This window comes from Cuculus canorus, chromosome 14 (genome assembly GCF_017976375.1).
Source record: "Cuculus canorus isolate bCucCan1 chromosome 14, bCucCan1.pri, whole genome shotgun sequence".
NCBI lineage: Eukaryota > Metazoa > Chordata > Aves > Cuculiformes > Cuculidae > Cuculus > Cuculus canorus.
Genome location: NC_071414.1, coordinates 12081461 through 12093500, shown reverse-complemented (window position 1 = coordinate 12093500; position 12040 = coordinate 12081461). Strand labels below are relative to the sequence as shown.

Below are 12040 nucleotides of genomic sequence, written 5' to 3'. Positions count from 1 at the left end.
TGAATTATTTGAAGGGTATGGAAGTAAGTAAACAAAAAGAGTTTGGAAAATGAACAGAGACCCTAAATTCTTCTAAGACCACCATTCAAAGATACTGCAATAGGCTGGTTTAGAAGGTTTACATTGTGAATCATATCATCCCTGGAATACTGGGAGTTTAGAAAAGAGTAAATGTGGCTTTTGATTTTTGTCTATGGCACAATATAGATATCCAATTATATATTTGTGAGAGTAAATATTTTACTTGGCAAATAGACAGACTAATATCTATTTTCTATAATTTGTATACACAAAGACTTTCCAAACACAGGTCAAACTGTATCACTTTTAAATTGTTCTCCCATTAGGTCAAATACAGAATGTATTGGGTGGCATAATTCACTTGGCGGCACTTAAATCTATAGAGATATAAAATGATGTTTTGTATTGCAAGACAAGAATTCCTGAATTAAATCCACAGAGCTATCTAGCAATTAAAGTATGAATTGCAGATATGTGTTTTGTTTGTTTAATTTTCAAAGTTGGTCCTCATTAATCTATTTACCCATATATATATCTAAGCATCACAAACTATCTATTTGCAGTAAAAAACACGTATTTCTTATATGTCATTAAAGACCCATGCTCATTTTCTTTTAATAAAGGGGGGGAAGCCGACAAACCTAAACACAAAAAAAAAAAGAACTAAACAAACATATCATTCAGATCTGTGAAACTGTCACCTTTCTGGATTATACCCTTCATGTAGGAAGTGCTAGTAGTTAGAAACTGAGAGTTCAGGTTACTCTTAATAGCAGAGAAAAACTGAAAAATAAGATCCATTGAAATTCTGACCTACAATGATATTCCACTACGTTCTGTGGAGGGTGAGTGCATAAAAATGTTGAAATAGAGATTGGAATAATGTTGGTAGGTTTTAGTATTACAGTTAAAACACTGCTCAGTCATAACCCCTACAAATGACTACTTTCACTTACATTTTATCATCAGTATAATTAAAAGAAGTCTCTTGAAAGGGGCATTCTCATTACAACAATGGACCACTTCAGACCCAATTGAAATGAAAAGACAGACCATAGATTAGGTGTAGATACCAAGTGGTAATTTCTAGGGAAGCATAAAATGCCAAATGTGTAACAATTATATTTTATAACTATGTGTTCAAAGGACTTACAGTATTTTATTGTACAAAGAGGCTTTGGCTCAGAAAGGCTACTTCAATGAAGTCCTTCTTAGCCTATATAAAGAGTTTTCAACTTTCTTATCAGAAACAAAAGATATTTTGTTCCTGATACAGTTACATTTTATTTACAGCCTTAAAAATTTAGCGGAAATTATCCAAAGCATGTATAAAAGTTGAATAACCACGTATCTAAGAAAGTAAATCTATCACATTTCACAAAGATAACGCTGTCTTTCTGTGTACACCTCTACAATGTAAAAGTAGGCACACTATTTTACACAATCTAGAGTTCCTTTTTCAGTGGTGAGGGAAAAGATTACCATTGTCACTGCACTTACACATTTCACAGAATTGTTTCAAAATTTGCCACTGATTTTTCAAAAATATATCAATATTTCAGTAGCGTTTTTGATCATCAAAAACTCTGAGCTCTCATGCTAGCTTACAGATGAAAAAATGAAGGAAGATGCAGATTATAAAAATATTACTTTTTTTTGTATTTATTAAAAATACTTTTACACATATTTTATCTGTCACAAGCTTTCATTTGGAAAAAATTAAGCACTTCTATTCTGTAAAATATTAGGACTTCAAGAGACAAGACGCTGTTCCCAGATGAAATTACAAATACAGCATTATTAGTAAGATGACACTCTGGTCATCTTACAAAGTACAAAATTAACAGAGACAAATTCCAAAATTTCTGCATCTTAGATCTCCTGTACTATATGAACAAAACATTTGTTACATAAACGTGGCACTGCTTTAAAAAGTGTTTCTGCGTTTAGATTTTATTCTCATCCCAGCAAGCATATTATTTGTTATCTATAGTCACAAAAATATTCCAAAACATTCTTTAAAGTAAATCCAAAATGCATATCCATGTTTATACACGTAGCATGAGATTGTATGCTATTGTAGTTAGAGGACATTTCAGTTGAGTTATATCAACATAAGTTACGTGATTGACTTTTACAACAGAAAGAAAAGGTTGTACTCAAATAACTGTTATTGCCTCAATGAAAAAAAAAAAAAATCAATGAAAGTAAAATGAACAAGAGATTTTGTCTGAGTTGCAGTTAATACTACTGAAGAGCTATGGATATTAAAAGGTCAACAAATAAATTAGTCCAAGTGTTATGAAATGAATGATTTGGCTTATAATTGTATTGAGTGCAAATTGTTCACTGCCTATTAGACCAGGTAATTTTTAACCATGGTGCCTCAATTACTGTTCCATAAGCAATAATATAGTTGTAAGAGCCACTGGTTCGATCGAGTGACCTATGAGACACACCAGGACAGCTGACTTTGCTATGATGGATCACTGAGCCTGATCTCCAAATGGTGCCAAACCTTCCCTTCCCGTGAGGAGATCTCATAAAAGAAACATTACTGCTTGATTCATTTTACCAAAATGTTTGAGTTTTCAAGTGTCAGCAGTTGAGTGTAGATTGTGAAGCTCTGTATTTCTTAGAAGAATTACGACAACAGGTATCCTATTGCTTCCAGCACTCTCTGCTAAATGGCATCATGATGGTTAGGGGGATGCTTTTTCTGCTACTCAATTGGAGTGTGTTGTGAGAAATACACGACAATCATATTTTACATCACCACGTAAACCACTGCATAACACCTAAAACTAGTCTAGAAACGGAGGCTGTAGGTGAGATTATAGACATTACTTCACACTTCTGCAATGCCTTGCATTCAAAGATCTCAAAGCACCACTTTAATGGGAACAAATTAAACTTCACAACTTACTTCCTAGGAAAATATTCCCTCTCCCCATCTTCATCACAGACAGCCTTAAAGGGTAGCTGCTTGGCTGAAGTCACAGTGGTCTACGGTTACAACCAAGGCAAGTTTTGCTGGGTGAGGTAATATCTTTTATTAGACCCACTGATACAGACAAGAAAAGGTACAGCCGGCACGTGGGAAGTAAAGCTTGTGCACCCAAAACCCTGTCTGTTTTTTTCCACTTATACCAGTTAATCTAATATAACATATTACCACTCCCTAAAAATCCTGATAGCCCTAAACAGGGAAAAGAAATTAATCTGATATTGCTTTCATGCTATGAAGTCACATACATGGCACTTCATGAAGAGGAAAGGCAGCAGCTGCATTTCCCCATTGCTCCTAAGGGCATAGTGTTCCCTGCAAGCCAGGGCTCGAAATATGGCAATAAAGGTCTCACCACACTTCCCACAGGACTGAGTCTTAAAGGATTGTAACTACACTGTAACTAGGCATATCTGCTCTCTGCTCCCATAGAAAATAAGTTGAAGATGTGAGGGCAAAACTCGAATTATCAAATAATTTGTGCAGATGAAACTACAATAAGAAAAGCCTAATTAGAATAGATTGTACCACATACAACCAAATACTGTTTATATTGTCACTGCTATATTTTTGATAAATTGCTACATTTAAACAGTCTGTTGGGAAGGGTGATTTTTCCATTTCATCTCTCCATTGAGCAAAGAAGTGCCACGTGACTAGAGTCTGAATTTCAATTTCACCAGCATACAGTTGAATTGAATATTATTTGGCACAATACAGTGTACAACTGAGCCACTAAATGGCTGATTTACTAAATTATTATTAGATGAGCTCTTGCTGTTCCAAGTGAAAGTGCAGTCACTGTCTCTCTTCATGGTGTGTTCAAATTGTTCTGTGTTTAAATATTCAGCATGAGGCTAATGTGAACTGATGAACTGAGACTACAAACATTCACTTTCAATACAGACAGAGAGACAGAGATGCAACATATCAGGTGGCCTGCGGAGGTGAAAATTATTTATATTTAAGGATGCTGCTGCCTACTTCCATTACTATAAGATATTCTTAATTAGCTTTGCGTTTGAATCAGGAGTTCAGAAACAGCTAAAAAACAGCTCCAGCACTGAACTAGCTACGTGCCTACAGAGCCTTCAGAATCCCAGTGAAGTGGTACTTGAGCCTGGATCTCTGTCAGTAAAGTGCATGATCTACCACTGCAGTTTCATACTTTACTACCTTTAGTATTTGAGTTGCAACTTAAGAGCATCACTGCAATTCCGACCTCAGTGTCAGAAATCCTAGGAAATGTAGAGGACTGACCATGCTGTGCATTTCTATGACTTTTTGTGGAGGATGAGACGGGGAAAAAGGAAAATATTTTTTTATAGAAAAAAGGTTAAAAAAAAAGAAACAATTTCTTTACTGCCACCTGCTGGAGTTGACAATAACCCTTTGTCATACTAAAAGAACAAGCATCCTCAGTTAGAGGACAGTTACAGCAAGCATTTAAAATACTGTGATCCCAGACACTTACAGTAGATTAGAATTTTTTATTGGTGCTGTGTTGCCATAACAACATAAAGACAGCAGATGACTTAAGCTAAGCTTGCAAAGCAAAAGGCTGCTCATCTGGCAGTTAAAATGAATACAGTTCACTTCACAAGTTCCCCATATGGACCCTTAGTGTATGGTAATGAGGATACCATATGGTGGGAGAAAATGCACAGAGAACAATTGTGCTCTACAGGATGAGTGAAGTGAGCAGGAAGTTATGAGGAAACACAGGAGAGAGATTTGTGCGTGTGCTCTCTAACTCAAGGGTTTCTTTCAGAGGAGGGATCTCTCTCTTAATCTTCTTCTTAATACATACATGCATAGAAATGACAGAGAAACATATTGTACATTTTGCAACATCATTCATCATAAACTGTCAGCTGTGTTTGTAAATCAGCTTGGTAAGATCTTGTAAATTTGTAATTCTTAAAAGGTAAAAGTGCTAAGTTTTTAGACAAAGTGCAGGAAAATCTAAGCACTTCTGACAAGTAGAAACATTAGTGGTAATCATTTTTAAAATGCTTGTATCTTTCTGCCTGCATGTTTAGCTGTAAATAATGCCGCAATGAATAAAAGCTTTAAAAAGGGGAGGGGAGGATGAAATGTAATAAATATTTTTTATTTCCAGAAGGATAAAAAGTAATAGTTGATCAGAACCATACGCATGCAAGGTTTTCTGTAAATGTACATATGCTATATAGTACGCTGTACTAACCAGATCCTAAACCTGGTAAGACAGCTTGCTAAAGGCTGCAAAGTCAATTTTGTACTACACATGCTTCATAAAAGATGAATATAAATGCATTAGTTAGACACGGTGAGCTAAATTAGAAGGTCAGGCAGGGCTGGAAGGGCTGAAATATCACAGAACCAATGACTGTAATTACTCTTTTTTTAAGTCTATTAAGTGGTGTTGTTCTATCAAGGCTCAGGGGTATAGGACATGAAGTACAAGATAAAGTAATGTGTATTTATTACTCCCACGGGATCAATTTACTAGATATTTTCAGCTCCATGGAGCAAAATACACAAATGCAGCCTTTGTTACTTTCTTCAAACTGTGGCTTTTTCCTTCAAAAGCTCTGCTCCTAGAAAAGGCTGTGTTTACCTGTTTGGTATCTTCCTGCCACCCTCAGTTAATTGTTGTGTTTTAAAAACAATAACAATAAGGATACAGGAATAAAGAAATGCAAGGATCCCTCTTACAGGATGTTCAAACAAGTGGTTCAAGTAGCTCAGATGGCATGTGCAGACTAGAAAATCCAATCCCAGGCATGATTTTTACCCCAAGGCAAAGCAGAAATCAGGAATGGAAAATGGCGCAGAGCTCCTTGTCATCGTGTTAGCCCTGATCTATTAAAAGTTTTGTCATAGATTCTAAATTACACCATCTGCTCTAATCATTTGCTGAGTAAATGCTGACCCACTTATAAAGAAAACTCACTGAAATGTGTATGCGCACCGTTGACCTTCAGAAAGGAAAGGGCTCTTTGCCAGCCAGTTGTATATGGCTCTGTCTCTCAGCCATCTCTCATTTCAGACTGTGCATATTCCCAGACATGCCTCTGACATGGACTACCCCTAAGGGTGATACTTCCAGAGTAGCCTTAGGCATCTTGGGCATCTTCTACTCAATAGCTTTGAAACACTCTTCCTGAATATTTTCAACAAGATAAATGAAAACCAAACCCTAAATACCGCCACAAGTCCCTTAACCAACTAAATGCCCAAATCATTAGGAAATTAAAAAAACCTCAACCGTTAAGGGGTCATTTAACTCTGGTCTCACATTCCTATAAATTTTAAGTGCAGCGTAGAGACCGTCAAGCATACCTCATGTCTTCCTTGCTATACAAACTCCAACAACTCCTCTTCACAAGCTCCTCCTTCCTGCCCATACTTAGTACAAACGTTTTCCAACAACTCTCTTGTTACACTGGGATGAAGAACATGCGTTTTCTTCCCTCAAATCGATTAACTTAGGTTAAAATATAGTAACTTGACTTAGCGGATGGAGATCCATTCTGGAATTTCCATAGGACCTATCTGAAGAGGCAAGACTGATTTGCCTTATCTTCATCCCTAGCAAGCCTGGGCCTACCCACAAGCATTTACAGACAACATTTATTTACAACGTAAACAATACCCATGCCACAAGGGATAAAGGGCAGATCTGTGGGATTTCATATGGAAAAAGACAGCCACTTTTGCCAGGCACTGGTTCCTAATAACCACCTATCTTCTGTTAGTGTCCTAAACAAAGAGGTGGGATATGTCTGGGGGGCGTCTAATGACTCACCAGAGAAAAGGAGCTGAAGGGAAGGTGGAGCCTGGTTACGTGTGTTCTGTGCCCAGCAGGGAGGCCCCTGTGTGCTAGAAAGAGAGAGGCTCCACTTTCATCTACATGAAGAGAAACCAGAAGTAAAAGTCCCTTTCAGGAGGGATAAGGGGTCTCCTAGAGAGAGCATTTAAGCAACAGACTGGGAGGGAGAGGACGTCAGATCAAGGAGAGGACGTCAGATCAAGGAGAGGGTCCATGCAATGACTTGCTTCTCAAACACAGAGTGAACAAACTTGCGCTTAATTTAAATACAAGTGATGAGTTGTAAGAGTGGTGAAAATGGCAAATAAATTCTAGGAAATTGCATATAAAGAGGAATCATTGTTATTAAATCATTTAGGATGGATGTGTTTCAAATCTAACTCACAGTTGAAACCGTTTTACAGCTATAGCTGTGGAGTTTTAACAAAATTGCAGAAGAGCAACGTATCTGCCAGCGATTTATTTTAAGTATTGTAGGGTGGTTACATAAATGAACCTCAACAGGCTTAACATGTTGTTGTGATCTGAACTCTTTAGTGATCTCCACCGCATTTATGTACGCAACAACCAACAACACGTGTATTTCTGTGCACATATGCAAACACATGAGATGGGGAAATTGCACATGAAGGTTTATTCCCCAGCTCCACAGGCAGGCTTTCTACGGACTGCTGTCCTACAGCACACCTCTATGATTTCTTAACATTAGCATCACAGTGTTTCTTTTCACTTGTCCTTAGAGACCTCATTTCCTCTGATCTGCTTCTTGTATTAGAAAGGAAAGACTGTACCTCCCAGCACACTCCTGGTACTTGATCTCACTCCAAGCTTTGGGTGCTAATCCCACCACCTCTGTACTGCCTCCCTCTCCTCTTGGTGCATGTGTTGGTGCGTGTGTGTGCCTGTACAGATATGCACATATGCTGGTGATAACCCTAAACTGGCTGCTTTCCCTGACCTGCTCTATTCAAGAAGGGAACAGGAATCTGGCCCGTAACTGGCTCCATAGCCCAGCTGCCAACACCAGCTTCCACTTCTTTTATTCCAGCAACAACGTATTGCATTTCTACTTTGAACATATCCCTATATCAACTGTTGGTCTAGTGGTCCAAAGACTGTAGTTCTTACATGTCCCCGTTCTTCTCACAATGAGAGGATGTCCTCCACTGGAATTTGGTTACTGAAGCACTGGGAGACACAGAATAAACTTCAAAATATGGTTTTCTTCTTTGCCTACTTCCAGCAGAGAGATGGAATATTTAAGAAAATCAATCTCATGTCTGAACACAGAGCACTTCTGAAAACACTGGTTCTAAACTGATTGAGCTCAAGCTCCTCAAACAGTCTCAATAGTAAGTCTGTTAACTCCTCAGCTCTGGGGGGGTAGAGGATGTGCTGACCCACACTTGATGGCCTCAATAATTCTCCTTGACTGCAGAGATAAGTCACACAGCAGAATGCTCTTGTTAGTCCAAGGGAAGGACTACATGCTTTTATGCACACAAAAATTACAACCATTTCTGTTTCTTGAAAGATCTCTAATTCATCAGTGATGTTTCAATGGAATAATAGCCACAAAACCTAGCAGCGATTATAGAAGTCTGTTTGTTTTATTTATTTAATGCATATATACGTGCTTTTTAATGAACAGAAAGTGATGATGCACAGGCAGGACAATGGGGAAAACGGAGGAAGGGACACTGAAAGCTTTGAGCTCTGCTCTCCTCTCTGCTGTCTCACACTCTTTCTCTCTCATACATTTGCCCTCTCTTCCCATGGTTACACTGTGGAAGCCATATGGCTTCCAGCTCTCTTCTAAGTAGCCACTGAGAATTGTCTATAGTGGAATACTGCCAAAGCCCTTCCTGGTTTAATGACATGGGGAAGAGCACTGTGCAGTGCTCACCCAGCACAGAGACTCGTTGCGTCCTTGATTATGATCCTGGAGCCAGCAAGTAATGCTGGGAATTGAACCATCAGTGCCTCAAATACAGAAGCCGACATGTGCCAACCCCTGCTGCATTCAGCCTCTGTGCATGGCATATTAATGAGTTTTGAACTTGAGGTCCAACCTTCAAACTTGCACAGAAGGAATTACCCAAAGACAAAAAATAAGGTCCTCTTTGTCCTGTTTCCCTCTAACCTTGCATAGCGACACTATTTTTTTCACTAAGTTTGTTCAGTCCTCAGGCAGTAAGTTTTTTTATTTAGGCCACGACATCATACCTCTGTATACACAACCACAATTTCCCTTGATTTAAAGATTTGAAAAACTAGCTTAAAAAGATACTCAGAACAAATACATTAAGCCAAGAGGGTATATGAGGGAACATATGACTCCACACTAACACCTACTAAATGTTGGACTCAGGATATGAAACTAGATAGAGCTTTCTTCTGCCTATTTTTATTTCACTAGATTGCAGAAACATGTGGTTATCGGCATAGTAACAGTCTCAATCCAAATGAGAAAGAGGAGGGTGCTCAGCCTGATGGCTGCATTCTCATACCAGCACAGAAGAGCATTGCTGGGGATCCCTCAGTGCCGTGAGCGTCAGAAATGGAGCCCAATACCTGTGGAAGTTGGTGATGCACTACAACTCCCACTTGCCTAACCCAATTTGGAATTGCTCAGCCATCTTTTAATTGAATTTCCTTGTTTAGACAAAAGTCAGATGGAACACTGGGTTCATGGAAATTTTGCAGCATTTCTTTTGGCCTTACGAATGCCTGGTGCACAATAAGGGCTGATGGCTTATTTTCTAAGAAAAAGTTTCTCTCCACGCACATATTTGGCAGCAGATGCACGATACAGATGAAAAAGCCCCTACAGAAGGATGCTCTATTTCTTTGGAAAGGGTTGCACCTCTGGAGGGAAATTTGACAACCAATGAAAACCGTGTCCTGCTGCAAATCTGTCCAAATGTCAGAGAAAGGGACAGCTTGTAGAGGGTGAACAGAGCCAATGTAAAATGTAACTCTCTAGGACATCATGTTTCTCTGGTGGTAAGAGAGAAGGACAACACATCATTGACTCTGAAACCATAGCCTACAGTCTAAGCAAAGATAAAAGATTTAACAAGCCTGTATAAAAATCACACACTGAATTTCATTTCTGACAAGAAATGAAACAAGTTATGCTGTTCATGAATTCTTCTCACCTTTGAAACACTTCAGAAATTTAAGTAACCAAAGCCCACAACAATCCCTCATGAAAGACTAATTACAGCTCAAGAAGCTATGGAAGAAAGGTCACAAGATTTACCTTTATTTATCAAATACAGCCTCATGACCTGTTTGCCCAACTCCCTCAGCAACAGCCATGGTACTAAAGCAGATACAACACACAGTGGCAGCTGGTCGCACACAATGACACCAGCTCACACATGCTATTGCTCAGTGTTCCTGTGTCAAAGAGGAACACTTCTTCAAATGCCTCACCTCTTTCTCTAGTGTATCACAAATCTCACTGCAAATTCTCATCAGAGAAAGTACAGTACGGCAAGGTAGCAAGAACAGATGTGAGTGTAGACCCAGACAACATTTTCACAGTACAAGACAGAAGTGCTAGAAGTTCAGGTGAATTATTCTGTTTCTTCCTCAGATTTTACTTAATAGAAACAAAAAAAGTCCCACTAATTTTGGTGGGAACAAATATCAAATGACTTCACTACACATTGCTCTAATTATTTCAGCAAGAAAAGCATGAACTGTTTAAGTTAGCTGTGACTCAAAGTCTCAGCAGTCTCATAAGCCTACAATGAAAGCTGCTGATTGCGCTTCACTGGTCATATCTCCATTTCAGCTTATCTGGCTTGGTTACCAAACCAGAACTATTACATTTAGAGTCTTGCACTTTTAGACAAAAATATGCAGTAACCAGCTTTGTCATATTTAATAAAACAATAAACTTTGTGCTGACCTTTGGCAAGCGTTCAGGGTCACCAGGGTGCCGGGGTATAACCTTCTGTAACCTTTGGAAACCATAGTCAATGGTGGGTTCGTTCAGAGCTGAAATAACAACAAACATCGTGATGTGATAAACACATAGCAAGCAGGCTCTGTGCACTGTAACAACTGGTAATGCATTGCAAGACCAAGGAAGGATCACAGCAAAATCTCCTTTTAATGAAATCAGCACTGACTACGAAGCCTTGGTTCAAACACTGTTTGAGGTCGTTTCTGAGGCTTTGGTTCAAACAGCAATGCAAACCTTCCCACTTGAGTTCCCAAAACAAGGTTTCTGGAATATTTGGAGATATTGCATACATATTCCAAACAGGAAGCAATGATTATGTCTGAAAGCCACGACAAAATTAATTTGATAAATACTTTGTGCTCCATGTTTCATGTCAGTGGTTCTTTTCCTGCTTTCATAGTACAAGGAAGGTCCTTAGTGACAGAAGACAAAAGAAGTAACTATTAGGAAGTCTTTCTTGTTCCAGGTTCTATTATACATTTAATATGCCCCGTGTGCAATGATCATATATAATGTTGTTGTGAAGCACAGGCATTTGTCTTGGCAGAGGCTTTACTTTTTACTCACCGACACTTCAGCAGCCTGGCTCAGGCTCTGATCAGCAATAAACTGATCAAAAAGACTTAATGAATTTAAAAGAAATCATCTATGTTTCTAGCTCATCTTCCCCAGTCCTTGTCCAATGAAGTGGAGGAGAAATGGTGGAAGTGGAATGTTTTAATCTTCATGAAAATGCTGGTCTGCCTGCATTAATCAAGCTCCCATTGTGCCAAGTGTTTAAGCACATGCTTATCTGTAAGCACATACTTAAATCCATTTGCTTTCAGCAAAGCAAATTTGAGCATATTATGTTTTTTGTATGATTGCCTATAATTACAGGGGACTGCATCAAGTGACCTTCTAGCTATATTTCCAGTCATATGATCACTTTAAAACTCAGATGTTAGTGCGACTTCAACATGTGCTTAAAATTTCCTAAGTGCTTTTGTGAACTGGAACAACAGTCAAGTATTCTGAAGCATCTCTAAACAACAGTGCATCTTGACTCTCCTATGCCAACAGAGATGATGAAATTTTTCACAGTAATTTGTTGGCAATTTTTTTTAGTTAAATGAAAAAAAAAATCTAATGTGGATGTTTATATTTTCAGCTATTTTTCGTGGGAAGGAAATATAATTTTCTTTTTTTTTTCATTTTTGGGTCACTAGGGCTTTTC

The 12040-nt window shown here is 38.4% G+C and overlaps 1 protein-coding gene across 8 annotated transcripts in view; it reads right to left on the bottom strand.

Moving 5' to 3' along the window:
• Nucleotides 1-12040, bottom strand: part of EBF1 (EBF transcription factor 1) — a 279938-nt gene that overhangs the window by 22387 nt on the left and 245511 nt on the right. For all 8 annotated transcript variants that reach the window (XM_054079476.1, XM_054079477.1, XM_054079473.1 and 5 more), the window contains exon 11: nt 10768-10856. In XM_054079476.1, the coding sequence (XP_053935451.1) occupies nt 10768-10856 (89 nt within the window). The remainder of the gene's footprint in view (nt 1-10767; nt 10857-12040) is intronic.